General features: G+C 43.2%; 1 protein-coding gene across 1 annotated transcript in view; it reads right to left on the bottom strand.

Moving 5' to 3' along the window:
• The window catches only part of BMERB1 (bMERB domain containing 1), a 188,330-nt gene that overhangs the window by 41,408 nt on the left and 125,441 nt on the right, over positions 1-21,481 (bottom strand). The window contains exon 2 of the mRNA XM_077275119.1: positions 5,775-5,898. Coding sequence (XP_077131234.1) covers positions 5,775-5,898 — 124 coding nt within the window. The remainder of the gene's footprint in view (positions 1-5,774; positions 5,899-21,481) is intronic.

Below are 21,481 nucleotides of genomic sequence, written 5' to 3'. Positions count from 1 at the left end.
CACAAAATGCAGTTTTTAAATAAAGGTATTTAGTATTAAGGGAAAAAGAAATCCAAACCTACAGGGCCCTGTGTGAAAAAGTGATTGCCCCCACAAAACCTAAATTAACTGTGGTTGATCACGTTTGGGAAGCAGAGTTCAAATTCCCTAGCCACACACAGGCCTGATTACTGCCACACCTGTTCTCAATCAAGAAGTCACTTAAATAGGACCTGCCTGATAAAGTGAAGTAGACCTAAAGATCTTCAAAAGCTAGACATCATGTTGCGATCCAAAGAAATTCTGGAGCAAATAAGAAGCAAAGTCATTGAGATCTATCAGTCTGGGAAAGGTTATAAAGCCATTTGTCAAGCTTTGGGACTCCAGTGAACCACAGAGAGAGCCATTATCCACAAATGGCGAAAACATAGAACAGTAGTGAACCTTCCCAGGAGTGCCCGGCTGACCAAAATTACCCGAAGAGTAAAGCAATGACTCATCCAAGAGGTCACAAAAGGACCTGGAAGACTTGCTGTGGTAAATGGAACCATGAATTTTGCAGTCTACCAAAAAATCCTGAAGGAGAATGTCCGGCTATCTGTTTGTGACCTCAAGCTGAAGGGCACTTGGGTTATGCAGCAGGACAATGATCTAAAACACACCAGCACGTCCACCTCTGAATGTCTTACGAAAAACAAAATTAAGACTTTGGAGTGGCCTAGTCAAAGTCCTTAATCCAATTGAGATGCTGTGGCATGACCTTAAAAAGGCAGTTCATGCTCATAAACCCTCCAATGTGGCTGAATTACAAGAAGAGTGAGCCAAAATTTCTCCAAACATTGTAAAAGACTCATTGCCAGGTATCGCCCTCACTTGATTGTAGTTGTTGCTGCTAATGGTGGCCCAACCAGTTATTAGGTTTAGGGGGCAATCACTTTCCCACACAGGGCCCTGTAGGTTTGGATTTCTTTTTCCCTTAATAATAAAGACCTTCATTTATAAACTGCATTTTGTGATGACTTGTGTTATCTTTGTCTAATATTTACATTTGTTTGGTGATCGGAAACATTTAAGTGTGACAAACATGCAAAAGAATAGGAAATCAGGAAGGGGGCAAACACTTTTCACACAACTGCACCTCTTGTCAACGGGCAAATACTCACTATATCTTCTTCTCACATTTGCTGATGCAACTGAAAACCTCTTTGGCTTTTTCTTTTCCAATTGAGACTGATAAAAATTAACAAAGCATTACAAATGAGATTTATGCTATAGGCAAATTACAAGAATGCGGCCAAAAATCACCAGCTGTGGTCTGCGATCTCAGACCAAGTATAACAATCTATTAATTGTCTAAATCTAGGACACTGCTTTTGAAATTACTCTGATCTGTGCTATAGCTGGCTGCTTTTATACTAGGGTTGCCAACTTTATTTTTTATTTTTTTCTGGACAGCCAACGTTTTTTATGGATATATTGGAGAACGTTGAAAATTATTTAGATTTTAAAGGGGTTTTTCATTACTGGACAGCCACAGCTTATTCAATTCAGGTCCAAAATTACAAGAAAAACAATGGATTCTCATGTTCTGCAGCGGCGCCTTTCCAGCAATGTCGGCGTCGCTGTTTCCGGAGAGTGACGTGACTTGTTGTGCCAAGTTTAGGCCACAACCAATGAGCGGCTGCTCGTCAGCTGCAGCCTTTACTATTTTTCAGACCAGATATCCACGCTGATAGAATATTGATGCGCTGCAGCTGACGAGTGGCCACTCAATGGCTGCCTCCTGCACGTGACCCAAGTAATGCCGCCACTGGAAACAGTAGTGCCGACATTGCTGAAATGGCTCCGCTTCAGGGGAGTATGCAGTGTTTTTTATTTTAATTAGGTTTCTTAATTGATTAAGCTTGATTTTGTCCTCTACTGGACAACCCCTTTAAGTGATATAATGTCCATAGCTCGTAATTCTAACAGGATTTCAGTAACTGCTCTTATGGTGACTCATCATTTTTAGTTTTACAAACAGCTTAAAAAACTGCCCAATGTTTTCTGACTGTTCCAGAATTTCTGGATGGTTGGCAATTCTGATTTAAACCGGACATATACTGTATATTACCTAAAATCTGTGGGACCAACACATGGCATATGCCAAAAATTTCCATGATGGGAATACTTTGAACTACTGACCATTATCACACGGTGTTAATTGCTCGTTAGTTATAATTGATTTTCACAGGAATGGAGTTAAGCTATTAAAAGGAATTTGTGACCAGGTTTTTTCTACCTATTCTGAGACCAGCATGATGTAGGGACAGAGACCCTGATTCCAGCGATGTATCACTTACTGGGCTGCTTATTGTAGTTTTAATAATCTGCTGATAAAACAATGATTTTATCACAAAAGGACCACTTGGCCTGCTAACAGGTAGTTCAACTACACCACCATTGATTGCAGCTTTCTGTATTGGTGTATTCGACAATGTGCACAGAGAGCTGTCAATCAGTGATCCGGGTGGGGTTATATATAGATTAGCATTCAGAGAACTAATACATCTGTAGCAGATGAAATCTAATCTAATCTGCAGCACTGTTACATACCTGTCCGGGATATTCCGGGCTTCGCTTCCTTCCACTGGGTCCACTGCCCTCTGTTGTGCTCCACCATAGATTTTGCAAGTTGCCCAGCATGGATTAATGACATCCTCTCAATAGACCTAGTTAAGGCCCATTAAGAAACACACCTGTGTCTTGGGATTGAGACTCAAGAGCCCTATGTTTGGAGTGCTCCACCATCTGCGCTTATTGAGCTTGTGATTGAATACATCCTTGCTGCGTTCCACTTCATCTGTCCTACTGCTCCTGAGATTACTGTTTGTCCAAGTCCTCGAGGAAGCTGCACCATCGCCCGGGGTCCGTGTGCCCACCTGGACCTGAGGATCAGTGGATCCACCTCATTTGGTGAGCCTGACAAGCACGCAGTGATACAACACTAGAATCAGGGTCTCTGCTCCTACATTATGCTATTCTCTCAGATGAGGTAGCAAAAACCTGGTGACAGATTATCTTTAATCTTTTGGAAAGTACTAGACAAAGCCCAAATGGATATGCATCAACCAAAGAAACAAAAGGAACTCAATCAAAATGTTGTCCTTGGTTGGAAAGGGATCTATAACCCCAGTACTGCAAAGCAACCAGTATTGAGCCACCGAGCTGCCTATACTTTTAAAGAAATGCTTTCAAATATTCTGAACACGAAACTAATATTGGCAAATTTACATTGTAGATACATGTCACTGTTTTTGATTAATCCGTCTGAGCATCAGTTCTTTGATGTCACGAAAAAATGAAGATCAGACAATATGAAACTGTCTTCCTATACATGTGTAGTCATAGCCAGCTGTCAGTCTGCGAGACAAAAGCTTTTCTATGGTAATTCAACTTCCATCTTCATCAGGAAGGATTGAATATTTGCATCTGTTCAAAGGACAGACATCAGGATTTTTAATCAAACCCCTTCGCCTTTCTCCGACTTGGAAGAGTTTGTTTTGACAAATGTATTTTACGTTCATGAAATCGTTCTGAATAATTACTGTGCCCTAAAAAGTGGACATAGAATATATCAATGAAATGCTGACTATTGCAGTTATACGTGCGTGTAAACTATGGGCTATAAATCCAGCACTTTTAGGATCAGGAATACCACTTTGATGTGTTCACAAACTAATGTGATCATTATTCCTATATGCGCAGTATAGAAGAGGGTCTTACAATGGTGCAGATTGTGTATTACTATTTCTCATGGTAATAAAACAATGGTGTTACCAACAACAACTGTGTGCTCGTAGAAGGGATTGTCCAGTTTTTTGGGAAAAGGATAAGCAATTCTCAGGGCCCCAATATCCAAACCTATAGCAGAGCCCACTCCTCACTTATTTATAACTCTGCAAAATATATTATGTCTTCATTAAAGTTAATGTTTGCCATTTGTCATGTCCCATGATTTGGGAATCATACAGACAGTATTGTATTATCGCTGTGTTGTTATATTGTGCTTGCAATAAGGTTTGCTATCTTAGAAGTTTGTCCTTCTTCTCTCCCTGTAGCTCTGATGTCAGTAATCCTTCCCTTTTCCCCATTCTTATTCCTCATTACTGTCTATCACCCATCTTAGAAGCCCATGTGTTTGCAGATCTGGTCAGAACAGTCCTTTTTTTACCTACTGTGTGTATATCTACAAGAATTCTGCTGGAAAATAAGCCTTCTTCTGGAATCTTCACGTGTGCTTCCTACAGTTGAGTTCAAGCTATCTGATGATATATCTACGTGTGAGTACTGGCTCAAGGAGGCGGCCCAGAAACGGTATTCCAAGCACCCTACACTTGCAGCCTAGCTATGGAGTTAGAATACTATCAGGTCTAAAAACCTGTAAATTTACATCTGTTCTTTATAGTGGAGATTTATTTTTCTCACTCGAAAAATGTAACAATTCTGACTGCCTGCAGCCGCCACTAGATTAAAGGGATCCGGTCAGATCCCCTATGTCCCCAGAACCACCAGCAGTTGTGTCTACATATATAAACCCCCTGCTTAACAGTCCCTGTATTACATTACACACAAACAGATCTTAAGAAAAAGTATTTCTAAGGTGCGTTTATGAAATGTTTATGAGGGCTTTGACTAGTCGATGGGTGTTAGTATCCACAGACTAGTTGGCCCATTTAGCATGTTATCACGCCCCTGTGGGTGTGATAACATGGCTTACAAGCACTGGCATTATTGTTAGCGCTATACATACCCAACGCATGAGTGGGTTTCTTTCAATCACTGTCTATTACCCATCTTAGAAGCCCATGTGTTTGCAGATCTGGTCAGAAAAGTCTTTTTTTACCTACTGTGTGTATATCTACAAGAATTCAGCTGGAAAATAAGCCTTCTTCTGGAATCTTCATGTGTGCTTCCTACAGGTGAGTTCAAACTATCTGATGATATATCTACGTGTGAGTACTGGCTCAAGGAGGCGGCCCAGAAACGGTATTCCAAGCACCCTACACTTGCAGCCTAGCTATGGAGTTAGCATACTATCAGGTCTGTGGGTGTGATAACATGGCTTACACGCCCTGGCATTATTGCTAGCACTATACATACCCCACGCATCCGTGGGTTTTCTTTCAATCACTTCATTGACCCTCTGAAGCCGGGTGTATGCATGGCTTCTTCAAAGAGGAGCACTGCGCATCTTCGGAAGTCTTCTGCACCTCCAATCAGGCGCAGTGCACCTCTCTGAAGCCGACACACATACATCCGGCTTCAGAGGGTCAATGACTAAAGGCTTCGGCCAGAAACGTGTCAGAGAATGGACACGGTTTTAATTGTTATAGATATCCTAATTGGATGGAATAAAGTTTATGACTTTTATATTTTTGCTATGCGGATCCTGTTTTTCTCTTTTTATTGGTTATAGATGGTCATCGAATTTGGATCTTGGCAAATTCAATGATAGAAACCATGCTACACTTTTTTGTGTTACAATTCTTAACACTATTAAATGCAATGAATTCTAAATAGGATGTTTTATTCAGAAGTTACCAGCTCCTATCACCATTTTTATAATAAGGCTATTTCTAGCAGAGCCTGTAGACCTGTATATAGCATAGGTGAGTTCCAGTTCCAGGCCAGCAATAACAAAGTGCGCTTGTAAATAATCGCCATATAATAAATCACTTATTATACCTATCTCAACATTTCCAAGCTTTGCATGTAAATTGTGGTCTGTGGTGTTGCCAATAAAAAAAACTCACATGAACTTTAGTTCTGATTCCCTTCTGACCAAGACTTCTCGAAGCCGCTGGATTTTTGTCATTTCAAGTTCAATTTCTTCTGGTGTCATGGTTGTTTCAGCCATCGAGACGATGTCAAGTTGATCTAAATGTGAAAAGTTATACAATATATTAAAGAGAGAACAGTATTTCCCTTTATATTTCGCCCTGCACCTATTTTACATGAATAGGACTCTATTTTCAGTTTTACTTTTTTATATGCTTTTACAATTGCATAAGAAGTCCATGTGACAGTGAGGTTATCCCAACCTCATACTTCAGTGTGATCTCACCCTGGTAAAAAATACTACTACTAATAATAGTTACCTCAAGTGAGTGTCACGAATGAGCATGCAGGGCTGACGCGTCACCCCGACGCGCGTTTCGGATGTCCTTCGTTTCGGATGTGTCCCCTGACGAAAGACATCCGAAACGCACGTTGGGGTGATGCGTCAGCCCTGCATGCTCATTCGTGACACTCACTTGAGGTAACTATTGATACTTTGGCACTTACCTTTTGGTATGCATAACATGGCAGTTTCCTTGCTCTAACCCCACATCAGTGATCCTCTCAGAACCTGTATATAGTTATTTGTACTCTGGGGAAATATGATAGATGCACAATACCGGGTGAGTGATTTTAATGAATTACATTTATGCTTGATAGAATATTTTTGTTAATCTGCCTGCTGGCCTCTTGGGCAGAGGCGTCTATTTCAACAGCTACAGGTGTTTTAATGGCTGCATTTTATGTTCTCTGTTCCTGTCATTTACTTGTGGATTATTTGAAATTCTAATAAAGTATTACTTTTTACTATGGACTTATTGGATCGCGTTTTTGTGTGTGGTTTCCACATTCCCCCTTGGTTCAGGTTTATGAGCAATCAGTCCACAACTGTGGTCCAGTCATAGTTTTAGCAGAAAAGAATTATTGGGAATAAGATACAATTTGTTTATAGAATTTTGACATGTTGTTGCTGCCATTTTTCTTGAGTATTTGGCTATGTGCACACAATGCGGAATTACTGAGGATCCGCAGCGGATTTTTCCGCGCAGAAACGCTGCAGATCCGCACTGTGATGTACAGTACAATGTTATTCAACGGGGTAAAAAAAAAGCTGCGCAGATGGTGCGGAAAAATCAGTGCGGAATTGCTGCGGATTTCAAAGAAGTGCATGTCACTTCTTTTGTGCGGATCTGCAGCGTTTCTGCACCCCTCCATGTTAAAAATCCGCAGTGGCAAAAACCGCAGAAAATCCGCATCAATTCCACATAAAAACCGCACAAAATCTGCATAAAAACCGCTGCAAATTCGCAGCTGCGGATTCTGCCAGGAGATGCAGATTTTGTGCAGAAAATTCTGCACCTCTTTTCCTACGTGTGCACATAGCCTTTGTCACTCAGGAAATGATGTAAGCACAGAAAGTTCTGCCTCCCTGATTCCCTATGTAAATGATGTAGGCACAGATAGTACTATCACTCTCTGTAAATGATGTAGGCTTACATACTGTAGTTCTACCTATTACCTTTCCAAAATTATGCAGGCACAGACAGTAGTTGCCATGTTTATCTCTGTAAATTATGTAGGCACAAATCACTCTGCCTTCTTGTCTCCCCCCCCAAATAGTGAAGACACAAGAAGTTCTGCCTACCTATTTTCCTTTGGAAGTATTTAGCTACAGATAGTACTGCCACTTTTTTGTAAATGATGTAGACACAGATAGTACTGTCTCCCTGTTTAATTCTGTAAATGTGTAAATGAGGCAGGCACAGATGATACTTTCTCCCTCTCTCGGTAAATGATGTAGGCTCACATAGTGTAAGGGTACTGTCACACAGTACCATTTTGATCGCTACGACGGTACGATTCGTGACGTTCTAGCGATATCGTTACGATATCGCAGTGTCTGACACGCTACTGCGATCAGACATCACGCTGAGAATCGTACGTCGTAGCAGATCGTATGGAACTTTCTTTCGTCGCTTGATCACCCGCTGACATCGCTGGATCGTTGTGTGTGACAGCGATCCAGCGATGTGTTCGCTTGTAACCAGGGTAAACATCGGGTAACTAAGCGCAGGGCCGCGCTTAGTAACCCGATGTTTACCGTGGTTACCAGCGTAAACGTAAAAAAAACAAACAGTACATACTTACATTCCGGTGTCTGTCCCCGGCGTCTCAGCTTCTCTGCACTGTGTGAGCGCCTGCCGGCCGGAAAGCGAGCACAGCGGTGACGTCACCGCTGTGCTTTCCGGCTATGGCGCTTACACAGTGGAGAGAAGCAGAACGCCGGGGACAGACACCGGAATGTAAGTATGTACTGTTTTTTTTTTTTACGTTTACGCTGGTAACCAGGGTAAACATCGGGTTACTAAGCGCGGCCCTGCGCTTAGTTACCCGATGTTTACCCTGGTTACCGGGGACTTCGGCATCGCTCCAGCGCCGTGATTGCAACGTGTGACAGCAGTCTACGACGCTGGAGCGATAATCATACGATCGCTGCGACGTCACGGATTGACACCTCTAACATTCTCCCAGGAGACCCCCTGTGGTTCTGAGTTCCTGAAATAAGACTAGGCAGATGTTATCTACTTTGGCTAGAGACAATATGTGGACGGAGCCTTATCTAGTTATTTTACTGACATTATACTTTACCTTACAATTGTATACTTCCTTCACATTCATCTCCATCACTGTTTAGCGAGGTGATTTACATATCAACCATGAATATAATATTTAATAACTGTAGAGGAGCCATATCCTTAAAGAGTTTATCCGAGACTATTTGTTTTCACTACCGGCCTAAAAACTAACAGGCAGGTAGTTACTGCCTCCCTGTCTGTTGTGCCCGGCACCAATCTCTGTCGGCACAGACCACATCTTCCGGTGACGCAGCAGCTTCCGCTGACGTTACATCGACAAAGCAGTGGCTTCTTTTCCGCTCTGCTCTGTTTATAGTATGTGACTGCCGATGTCATGCTGATTGACAGCTGACTCCCCGCTATCTAATTGTCAATCAGCATGACATCGGCGGTCACGCCCTGTCAATAGAACAGCCCAGAAGACGAAGAGAAACTACAGCACCTGCCTGTTAGTTTTCAAGCCCATGATAAAAAAAAAGTCCTAGATAAACCCTTTAAGGTGGGAATCTAAATCCAGATTTTTTTGTTACAAATTCTCTAATTTATTGCTCTTCCCATAACCTTATTGATAATGTAAACCGTCAGAAACTCATTCCAGCTAGTGTATGAGAATTAATTTTTAAAGGCAAGTCATGAATGTCAAATTATAATAAATTATAGATCATTGAAATCAATATATGCAAAGCAAGGTAAGAAAGTGAAGACAAACGTGCTGTGTATTTTCACTCTGTGTGACACATATATTTACATAAATCTGTGACTATTTCCATATGTACAAACCATGCATATCATCTGCTTATTAGTGCTGACTACATGATTAAATGCTACGGCAGAGCTGACAATGAGCCAGCAGATCTGGGAACGCTCTATGTACCCTTGCAGAATTAGTGAGTCAATCCGGCTGCAAAACAACAACATGTGTTACCTATGGAAACAGCTCATAATTATATCTCGACTCGATTCAAAGCAAGAAATTAGTAGCATACAAGGAACAAAATGACTGAAAGAATGGGAAATGTGCCCATGAATGATCTACAGATGGAAAAGGCCAATTAAGGTTTCGTGTGCTAAGTCCATATATATTAACTGAACTTATAACAAGCTGACCCATGGAAGCGCAAGCACAGCGCGAAACGGCCGTTGTCTATCCCTGCTCACAAGGGCTCCGTTTTCTTACTCCCCCGGCCATGGAATTTTTAATATGAAGATGAAATAAAGTTGGGAAATTTAGATCGGTGATTGCTTTCTCTTTCTTCTCACAAATGGCAATGGATTTTCGTGTGTTTTCAGAAGAGCACCCGTGATCATGATTGTGTGGCTGATACCAAGATGATTATTGATTAACACCTGGGCCCTATTTCAGGACTACCTCGATTTCACAGACAGTGCCATTTGTCTTTTTGGTCTCTTTGACTTTTTTGTACTTATAACAAGGTTAACCTGCAATAAAACATGCGCCAAATGACCGATCATATTGTGATTTCACCATTTACGTAGATTAATTGCCTATTAATTTTCTATTGACATCGAAGCGAAATGAACTTTGTTTGGCACTTGCAGCAAAGGATTTGTACTGTTTATTGACCACAGTTTCTTGACTCTAGTCCTAAAGTTGCCCCAAAAGTTCATGCAAACAAACATTTGCATTCCTACAAATAGGAAACTTTTAAACATTGCCCCAGATCCAACCGTGAGTGTCAATAAAGCACCCAAGAAAGGCAGATATTCATAACAACTTACATTGGTGCAACCATCTTGAGACCTGTTTCACAAGCAACCCTACAAAATAACAGAATACAGGTCATCAAACTACGACTGTGTGAATGCAAGACTAGGCTTTGATGGAGGCAAGAATATTTTCTATTCACTGGCAACAAGAGATCTTAAACTCGGCAAATAAATTGAAATGAATCTGGACAACTCAGACTCAAAGCACTGACTTTAATATAGACTAATAAAATTTGGCTCTTGGAAAGTGTAATATAGAAAATCCTTTGGAAAAAATATAAATAATTTCAGCTCACCACTATGACGGCCGTTTCAGACGCTCCAGCACGGAAGTAGTTCAGTCCAGACTAAGCACAGCTGTATACACGCAAAAAAAAAGGGAGTGTATCCAGTGAGCGTAAAAGGCATCTTGAAAAAGTCATCTGCCGAAACGCGTAGTTTTAGAGGGGTGAAATTTAAATTTTTGTCTATACATGTACCATTTTTGGATTCATTAAATATGGAGAAGTTCTTTGCATAAACGTCTATCACTGTTCCCTCTACGCTCGCTGGATACACTCCCTTTTTTTGTTTGGATAGAAAATCCTTTTGCCACGGTTCAACAGCTTTTAGAAGCATATTTATACAACAAAATGTGGGTTTTCCAATAGTAAAAGATACCCCCCACCCAGGACTGAAATGTGAATATACATTTTTATAAATAATCATCCTGTCAAGTGGCCTCTGTTTGCCTCCCGATGCCTTCTCTGCTCAGATTGGCGTGTGTTTCCTCTTGTTTCCAAGATGACTGCCATAGTGGCTTGGGGAGTGAAGTAGTAAGTCTAAACCATGCTTCTCTTTAGGTTTACCGCTTTTTTCCCCATGACAGTCTTGAAAGAAGGAGGGATAGAAGGTGATTTGATCAGTGTAGGCACCAGGAGGACAACAGAAGACACGAGTTCGGATGAGTATACATGTGAAATATATAGACAGTTTGGAATTACAGAGTGGAGGGCACTTTAATGTTATCACTTATCCATGGTAATGGAGGTGGTCCTACTCCTGGGAAAGGTACTGATCTCAAGTTCTATTCTCAGCTAACTCCCGTAGTCCTCCCCCACCCCCAAATATTTGTGCCATTGCTGAATTGTATGCATGTCATCTGCTCAACTCTTACACTCCGTGACCATGCTTGATGTGGTTGTCATGATTCCTCTACTCTATCTGGTGACTGGCAGCTCAGCCATTCAATCTGGGGCAAGGGTTTGCTGAGTTGTAAGTATTGTACTAGACAGCTCAGCCATCCAATCTGAGGTTGGGGTATGCTGAGCTATCACTGTTGTGAGAGACAGGCCAGTCACCTAATCAGGGTTGGGGCTTGTTGGGTTTCCTACAGGTGTCTCCTGTTTTGAGTGATTCCCTGGTTATTTAGCTGGCTGGCTGCCTCTGATTACTGCCAGTTGTATACTTAGCTCAGTGCTGCATGTTTGCCTTGTTCCTCCTGATTTATTGCTGCTTAATCTTGGAACATGCCTCTGACCATTCGTTTGCCTTGATCTGCTACCTTCCTGGAATTGTGACCTCAGACTGTGATTCGACTACACCTTTGCCTTACCACTTTTGTTTATGTCGAACCCTATTCGTGTCTGAGACCAGACTTCTAGACTACTCAGCATCACGGCTAGTCCATGAGTAATGACTAGCATCACACGATGCTCTTCTGAAACTGCATTTGAATGTCAGTGCTCCATCTAATAATAGGGCACCCTAGTGTCAAGCACAACAAACTTTCCTAAATCTTTCTGACAGAGTGACCAAGAGATTTGCAAAGTTTTCTGTGAGGTTTTCCCCTATTCTACTAGCCTTTTGGACATTTCAAGAGAGCTGGTAAGTATGATGAACAGAAGTTGACACAATAATACTATCTGATACACAATGCATTGCACCCACTAAGCTATCCCTGTGTAAAGGGGTTGTGTAGGATTAAAAAACATGGCTGCTTTTTAGGGAAAAAAGTAATGCCGCACAAAGCATAGTAGATCAGGCATCAATATAAAACAGACAACAAGAATGATATCTACAGGAACAATGGTGTGATATCTAGCAAACTATATGTATATATAAACAGATATCTTGTATTATGTGAAATAACCCTTCAAACATAAATAGACTCTCAAAAGAATTAAATGCTATTTATATAATGATGAGGGCACATATGTGTCTTCTATGCACATTTGTTGCAGAGGGCTTTCCGAAAAGTCTCAATGGGCCCTTTATGATAGACTCACATCTTAATGTCACTTAAGTACCTCATTCACCTTAAATCCATTACCGAAAGGTTGACATGTCAATTATGTCAATCTGCCATGGGAGAATGGGTATACTTATAGAAGAGATTGCACTGATGTGCGTCTGACATCATTCGCAGCTTTAAAACTGAATTTTCCGATGTTCTCTCCTAGTCACAGAATGGCCCACGCATATTTATACAGATATTCATTTGTTATATCTAAATATTAAAAAAACAACTAGCTGTTCCTAGTGTAGTGATTGCCCAATTTTCCCCAATCTTCTTGAGTCGTGAACGGAAACATAAAATAACTTGATAAGCTTCACTTCCAGCTGAGTATAAAATGAACACATTAAACTTTTCAGTTTTATTCATTTAGATTTGATTTGTAGCCAGGCTCGGACTGGCCCACAGGAGAACAGGAAAATCCTCTGGTGGGCCCCTGTGCAAGAGTGGGTCACCACCCTCTTATATCAGCAGTACTTGGCACAATATACTTCAATCACTATGGCGGCATCTTTGTCATTTACCAATCTACCCAGTTCATTGTTATATAAATTTGTGATTGAGAATAATGTCACATTTGCAGAACAGTGGGGCCCTGGAGTAGTTACTGGTGGACCGTTGGCACCCCAGTTCGACACTGTTTGTAGCTTTAATGCATTCTTTAAGTTTCTTTAATATTGAAAAAAAAGGATTTTAGTCTGTAAAAACTCAGCATTGTCTCTCTGTTTAGATGGCAGTGATGTTACATATTGATTGCATAAATGGGACGTTACCTGGGTCAACAAGGATTGACCCAATTTCTAGTCACAAGTCCTGAAATGACTTGTGAGTGGGGTGTCTGTAGTGGTTGCGAACATACATTGTAGACCAACCGTCCATAGCAACTTCATAAAGCAGAATTATTAGTAATACTGTATACATGTCTCCTTAAAGTATATGCAAAAGAGGGTTTTTTCAAAAAGAAGGTCTCATTCAAAAACTTTCTGAAAAATTGCTTTAGAAATGCTCCAAAAAAGACTATACATTTCTATTGTAAAACCAATTTGCTGTTCACATGATCATTCTTCGTTGTATTTTTTTTTGCGAGTCAGGTTTTGAAAAACACCTGGTGGGGAAAAAATACATATATGGGTACTATGTGGAGGTACATATGAGGGTTGCAGGACTGTGTTGGTGGGGGTACATATGAGTACTATGTGAGTACTACATGAGTTCAAGTCCTAGTGGAGTCGTGAACACAGGAGAAAAAGCAAATATAAATAAAATACGGTAATTTTTTTTATAATTGGTCATTATTATTTTTACTACTTTTATAGGAAAAAAATATTTTTCTTCACCTCAGTGTACAGGGACCATAGAAATACATTGTTACATATCCAAAGTATCTCTATGGATATGTATATTGTGTTTCTGTGCCTGCCATAGAGGTCAAGATGACCAAATTCTCATCCATCTCTCATTATAAGCTGTGGCTAAGTGCTACAGCAACAGCCTGAGAACGTGAAGACACGAGTTTGAGTCCTGGAATACAGTGTTCATTTTAGGACATGATCACATATCAGTCAAACATCAGAAATACTCTGTCTGCTACCTGATTCTGATACTTGAGGCTGATACCTGACTCTGATAACTATGTATGGGGGTGTAAGGGCTGTGGGATTGTAGAATGGAGTTGAGGGGGTACATATGGGGGTTGCAGGGCTATGTGGGGATACATATGCAGGGCTATGTGGTGGTACCTATGGGGGTTGCAGGGCTATGTGGGGGTAAATATGTGGGGGTTGCAGGACAATGTGGGGTACATATGCGGGCTGTGTGGTTGCAGGGATATGTGGGGTACATATGGGGGTTGTGGGGCTGTGTGGTTGCAGAGATATGTGGGGTACATATGGGGGTTGTGGGGCTGTGTGGTTGCAGGGCTATGTGGGGTACATATGGATGCTGCAGGGCCACGTGGGGGTACATAAGGGGGTTGCAGGTCTATGTGGTGCTGTGTGGTTGCAGGACTATGTGGTGGGGTACATATGGGGGTTGCAGGACTATGTGTGGGTATATATGGGGGTTGTGGGCAGGGCCGGTGTCAGCAGCATCAATAGTAAAAAGATATAATGTTAAAAATAATAAAAAAATAAAAAATCGTGCTATTCTCACCTTCCAGTGACCCGCGCAGCCTTCCCGATCTTCGCGATGCTCCCGGCAGCTCCCTGTCATGATCTCAATGGCAAGAGAACATAGCATAAGCATATATAGGAACTAGCTCTTGGAAGATGGGAACTGAGCTGACCATGAACTAAACCTAACGCACAACTAGCAGTGGCCGGGTAGCATGCCTACGTTGATTCTAGATGCCCAGCCCAGCCGGAGGACTAAATAAAGCTAGCAGAGGAAAATATTAGTCCTAGCTCACCTCTAGAGAAATACCCCGAAAGGAGACAGAGGCCCCCCACATGTATTGGCGGTGAGTTGAGATGAAATAACAAACGTAGTATGAAAATAGGTTTAGCAAATTTGAGGTCCACTTACTACATAGCAGAAGACAGAAAGGACACTTTCATGGTCAGCTGAAAACCCTATCAAAAACACCATCCAGAAATTACTTTAAAACTCTGGCATTAACTCATAACACCAGAGTGGCAATTCCCGTTCACAAGAGCTTTCCAGACACAGTAACGAAACTACAGCTGTGAACTGGAACAAAATGCAAAAACAAACATGGACAAGAGTCCAACTTATCTAGTAGTTGTCTAGGAGCAGGAACAAGCACAGAGAGGCTTCTGATAACATTGTTGACCGGCAAGCAACTAACAGAGCAGCAAGGTTATATAGCGACTCCCACATCTTGATGGGAACAGGTGAACAGAGAAGATGAAGACACCAGTTCAATTCCACCAGTAGCCACCGGGGGAGCCCAGAATCCAAATTCACAACAGTACCCCCCCCTCAAGGAGGGGGCACCGAACCCTCACCAGAACCACCAGGGCGATCAGGATGGGCCCTATGAAAGGCACGAACCAGATCGGAGGCATGAACATCAGATGCATTCACCCAAGAATTATCCTCCTGGCCGTATCCCTTCCACTTGACCAGATACTGGAGTCTCCGTCTGGAAACACGAGAGTCCAAGATTTTCTCCACAACGTACTCCAACTCACCCTCAACCAACACCGGAGCAGGAGGCTCAACGGAAGGCACAACCGGTACCTCATACCTGCGCAATAATGACCGATGAAAAACGTTATGAATAGAAAAGGATGCAGGGAGGTCCAAACGGAAGGAAACAGGGTTAAGAATCTCCAATATCTTATACGGGCCGATAAACCGAGGCTTAAACTTAGGAGAAGAGACCCTCATAGGGACAAAACGAGAAGACAACCACACCAAATCCCCAACAGAAAGCCGAGGACCAACACGACGGTGGCGGTTGGCAAAAAGCTGAGTCTTCTCCTGGGACAACCTCAAATTGTCCACCACCTGCCCCCAGATCTGATGCAATCTCTCCACCACAGCATCCACTCCAGGACAATCCGAAGATTCCACCTGACCAGAGGAAAATCGAGGATGAAACCCCGAATTACAGAAAAACGGGGACACCAAAGTGGCAGAGCTGGCCCGATTATTGAGAGCGAACTCCGCCAATGGCAAAAAAGCAACCCAATCATCCTGGTCAGCAGACACAAAACACCTCAGATATGTCTCCAGGGTCTGATTAATCCGCTCGGTCTGGCCATTCGTCTGAGGATGGAAAGCGGACGAAAAAGATAAATCTATGCCCATCCTAGCACAGAATGCCCGCCAAAATCTAGACACGAATTGGGTCCCTCTGTCAGAAACGATATTCTCAGGAATACCATGCAAACGAACAACATTTTGAAAAAACAGAGGAACCAACTCGGAAGAAGAAGGTAACTTGGGCAGAGGAACCAAATGGACCATCTTAGAAAAACGGTCACACACCACCCAGATGACAGACATCTTCTGAGAAACAGGCAGATCTGAAATAAAATCCATCGAGATGTGCGTCCAAGGCCTCTTAGGAATAGGCAAGGGCAACAATAATCCACTAGCCCGAGAACAACAAGGCTTGGCCCGAGCACAAACGTCACAAGACTGCACAAAGCCTCGCACATCTCGTGACAGGGAAGGCCACCAGAAGGACCTTGCCACCAAATCCCTGGTACCAAAAATGCCAGGATGACCTGCCAACGCAGAAGAATGAACCTCAGAGATGACTCTATTGGTCCAATCATCAGGAACAAACAGTTTATCAGGTGGGCAACGATCAGGTCTCTCCGCCTGAAACTCCTGCAAGGCCCGCCGCAGGTCTGGAGAAACGGCTGACAATACCACTCCATCCTTAAGGATACCTGTGGGCTCAGAGTTACCAGGCGAGTCAGGCTCAAAACTCCTAGAAAGGGCATCCGCCTTAACATTCTTAGAACCCGGTAGGTATGACACCACAAAATTAAACCGAGAGAAAAATAATGACCAGCGCGCCTGTCTAGGATTCAGGCGCCTGGCGGTCTCAAGATAAATCAAATTTTTGTGGTCAGTCAATACCACCACCTGATGTCTGGCCCCCTCAAGCCAATGGCGCCACTCCTCAAAAGCCCACTTCATGGCCAAAAGCTCCCGATTCCCAACATCATAATTCCGCTCAGCGGGCGAAAATTTACGGGAAAAGAAGGCACAAGGCCTCATCACGGAGCAGTCAGAACTTTTCTGCGACAACACTGCCCCAGCTCCGATCTCAGAAGCGTCGACCTCAACCTGAAAAGGTAGAGCAACATCAGGCTGACGCAACACAGGGGCAGAGGAAAAACGGCGCTTAAGCTCCCGAAAGGCCTCCACAGCATCAGGGGACCAATCAGCAACATCAGCACCCTTCTTAGTCAAATCGGTCAATGGCTTAGCAATATCCGAAAAACCAGCAATAAATCGACGATAAAAGTTAGCAAAGCCCAAAAATTTCTGAAGACTCTTAAGAGAAGAGGGCTGCGTCCAATCACAAATAGCTTGAACCTTGACAGGATCCATTTCAATGGAAGAGGGGGAAAAAATATATCCCAAAAAGGAAATCCTCTGTACCCCAAAAACACACTTCGAACCCTTCACACACAAAGAATTAGACCGCAAAACCTGAAAAACCCTCCTGACTTGCTGGACATGAGAGTCCCAGTCATCCGAAAAAATCAGAATATCATCCAGATACACAATCATAAATTTATCCAAATAATCGCGAAAAATATCATGCATAAAGGACTGGAAAACTGACGGAGCATTAGAAAGACCAAAAGGCATCACTAAATACTCAAAGTGGCCCTCGGGCGTATTAAATGCGGTTTTCCACTCATCCCCCTGCCTGATTCGCACCAAATTATACGCCCCACGAAGGTCAATCTTAGAGAACCACTTGGCCCCCTTTATGCGAGCAAATAAATCAGTCAGCAACGGCAATGGGTATTGATATTTAACAGTGATTTTATTCAAAAGCCGATAATCAATACATGGTCTCAAAGAGCCGTCTTTTTTTGACACAAAGAAAAAACCGGCTCCTAAGGGAGATGACGATGGACGAATATGTCCCTTTTCCAAGGACTCCTTTATATATTCTCGCATAGCAGCATGTTCAGGCACAGACAGATTAAATAAACGACCCTTTGGGTATTTACTACCCGGGATTAAATCTATGGCACAATCGCACTCTCGGTGCGGAGGTAACGAACCAAGCTTGGATTCTTCAAAGACGTCACGATAGTCAGACAGGAACTCAGGAATTTCAGAGGGAATGGATGATGAAATGGAAACCACAGGTACATCCCCATGAGCCCCCTTACATCCCCAGCTCAACACAGACATAGCTCTCCAGTCGAGGACTGGGTTGTGAGATTGCAGCCAAGGCAATCCTAGCACCAAATCATCATGTAGATTATACAGCACCAGAAAGCGAATAATCTCCTGGTGATCCGGATTAATACGCATAGTTACTTGTGTCCAGCATTGTGGTTTATTATTAGCCAATGGGGTGGAGTCAATCCCCTTCAGAGGAATAGGAGTCTCCAAAGGCTCTAAATCATACCCACAGCGTTTGGCAAAGGACCAATCCATAAGACTCAAAGCGGCGCCAGAGTCGACATAGGCGTCCGTGGTAATAGATGACAAAGAGCAAATCAGGGTCACAGATAGAATAAATTTAGACGGTAAGGTGCAAATGGAAACAGATTTACCAAGCTTTTTAGTGCGCTTAGAGCATGCTGATATAACATGAGTAGAATCACCACAATAGAAACACAACCCATTTTTCCGTCTAAAATTCTGCCGCTCGCTTCGGGACAGAATTCTATCACACTGCATACTCTCTGGCGACTTCTCAGTGGACACCGCCAGATGGTGCACTGGTTTGCGCTCCCGCAAACGCCTATCGATCTGAATAGCCATTGTCATGGACTCATTCAGACCCGTAGGCACAGGGAACCCCACCATAACATCCTTAATGGCATCAGAGAGACCCTCTCTGAAAGTCGCCGCCAGGGCGCACTCATTCCACTGAGTAAGCACAGACCATTTACGGAATCTTTGGCAGTAAATTTCCGCTTCATCTTGCCCCTGAGATAGGGACATCAAAGTTTTTTCTGCCTGAAGCTCCAAATGAGGTTCGTCATAAAGCAACCCCAAGGCCAGAAAAAACGCATCCACATTGAGCAACGCAGGATCCCCTGGTGTCAATGAAAAAGCCCAGTCTTGAGGGTCGCCCCGGAGCAAGGAAATCACAATCCTGACCTGCTGTGCAGGGTCTCCGGCAGAGCGAGATTTCAGAGACAAAAATAATTTGCAATTATTTCGAAAATTCTGAAACCCGGATCTATTCCCCGAGAAAAATTCCGGCAAAGGAATTCTCGGCTCAGATACAGGTGCATGACAAACAAAATCTTGCAAATTTTGTACCTTCGTGGCGAGATTATTCAAACCTGCAGTTACACTCTGAAGATCCATTACAAACAGGTGGACACAGAGCCATTCAAGGGTTAAGAGGAGGTAAGAAGCAGCTAGACAGCAATTAAGGGCTAGGCAGCAAAACTCTGAGGGGAAAAAAAAAAAAAAAATTTCCCTTCAACACTTCTTTTTCTCCTGCTTCAGCCCAAACAATTAACACTTTGCGGGCCGGTCAAACTGTCATGATCTCAATGGCAAGAGAACATAGCATAAGCATATATAGGAACTAGCTCTTGGAAGATGGGAACTGAGCTGACCATGAACTAAACCTAACGCACAACTAGCAGTGGCCGGGTAGCATGCCTACGTTGATTCTAGATGCCCAGCCCAGCCGGAGGACTAAATAAAGCTAGCAGAGGAAAATATTAGTCCTAGCTCACCTCTAGAGAAATACCCCGAAAGGAGACAGAGGCCCCCCACATGTATTGGCGGTGAGTTGAGATGAAATAACAAACGTAGTATGAAAATAGGTTTAGCAAATTTGAGGTCCACTTACTACATAGCAGAAGACAGAAAGGACACTTTCATGGTCAGCTGAAAACCCTATCAAAAACACCATCCAGAAATTACTTTAAAACTCTGGCATTAACTCATAACACCAGAGTGGCAATTCCCGTTCACAAGAGCTTTCCAGACACAGTAACGAAACTACAGCTGTGAACTGGAACAAAATGCAAAAACAAACATGGACAAGAGTCCAACTTATCTAGTAGTTGTCTAGGAGCAGGAACAAGCACAGAGAGGCTTCTGATAACATTGTTGACCGGCAAGCAACTAACAGAGCAGCAAGGTTATATAGCGACTCCCACATCTTGATGGGAACAGGTGAACAGAGAAGATGAAGACACCAGTTCAATTCCACCAGTAGCCACCGGGGGAGCCCAGAATCCAAATTCACAACAGCTCCCGTTCCCAGTGATGACTTGCGAAATGACCCCAGATGACGTAGGATCACGCAAGACCGCTACGTCATCACAGGTTATTGTCACAAAGCATCACTGGGAACGGGAGCTGGCGGGAGCATCGCTAAGGCCTGGGTTGGATATGGGGGGCGCCAGAAGGTGAGTATATAACTATTTTTTATTTTAATTCTTTTTTTTAACAGGGATATGGTGCCCACACTGCTATATACTACGTGGCTGCTAAATACTATGTGGGCTGTGCTATATACTACGTGGCCGTGTTATATACTACGTGGCTGCTATATACTACGTGGGCTGTGTTATATACTATGTGGCTGTGCTATATACTACTTGGGCTGTGCTATATACTCCTTGGGCTGTGTTATATACTACGTGGCTGTGTTATATACTACGTGGCTGCTATATACTACGTGGCTGTGCTATATACTATGTGGCTGTGTTATATACTACGTGGCTGAGTTATATACTACGTGGCTGTGCTATATACTACGTGGGCTGTGCTGTATACTATGTGGGCTGAATGCTGGACATGGGGACAGAATGCTGGACACGGGGGGAAGAATACTGGATACAGGGACAGAATGCAGGATACGGGGGCAGAATGCTGGACACGGGGGCAGAATGCTGGACATGGGGGCAGAATGCTGGACATGGGGCAGAATGGAGATACGGGGCATGATTGGACACACAGGGGACAGGATAAAAGACACGGGGGCATGACTGGAGACACTGGGGGCATGACTGGAGACACTGGGGGCAGGATTGGGGACAGATGGGGCAGGAATGGAGATAGGAACGGAGGCAGGAATGGAGATACGGGCATAATTAGAGACACGGGGCTGAATGGAGATACAGGGCATGATTGGAGAGACGGGGCAGGATGAAAGACATGGGGGCATGATTGGAGACACTGGGGGCAGGATTGGAGACAGATGGGGCAGAGTTGGAGACAGATCATGCAGGATCATTGGGCAGGATGGATATGATGGAGACTGATGGGGCAGGATGGGGAGATCATATGGGGCAGAATGGATACTCATGAGGGCAGGATGGGAGAACATATGGCTGAAGCCAGGAATGAGACACAGGATGAAGCCAGGATGGGGAATATTATTACCATAGGGGCTAAT

The sequence above is a fragment of the Ranitomeya variabilis genome, chromosome 7 (genome assembly GCF_051348905.1).
Source record: "Ranitomeya variabilis isolate aRanVar5 chromosome 7, aRanVar5.hap1, whole genome shotgun sequence".
Classification (NCBI taxonomy): domain Eukaryota; kingdom Metazoa; phylum Chordata; class Amphibia; order Anura; family Dendrobatidae; genus Ranitomeya; species Ranitomeya variabilis.
The sequence above is the reverse complement of the archived record's forward strand: the minus strand, read 5'-3'. Positions and strand labels throughout refer to the sequence as shown.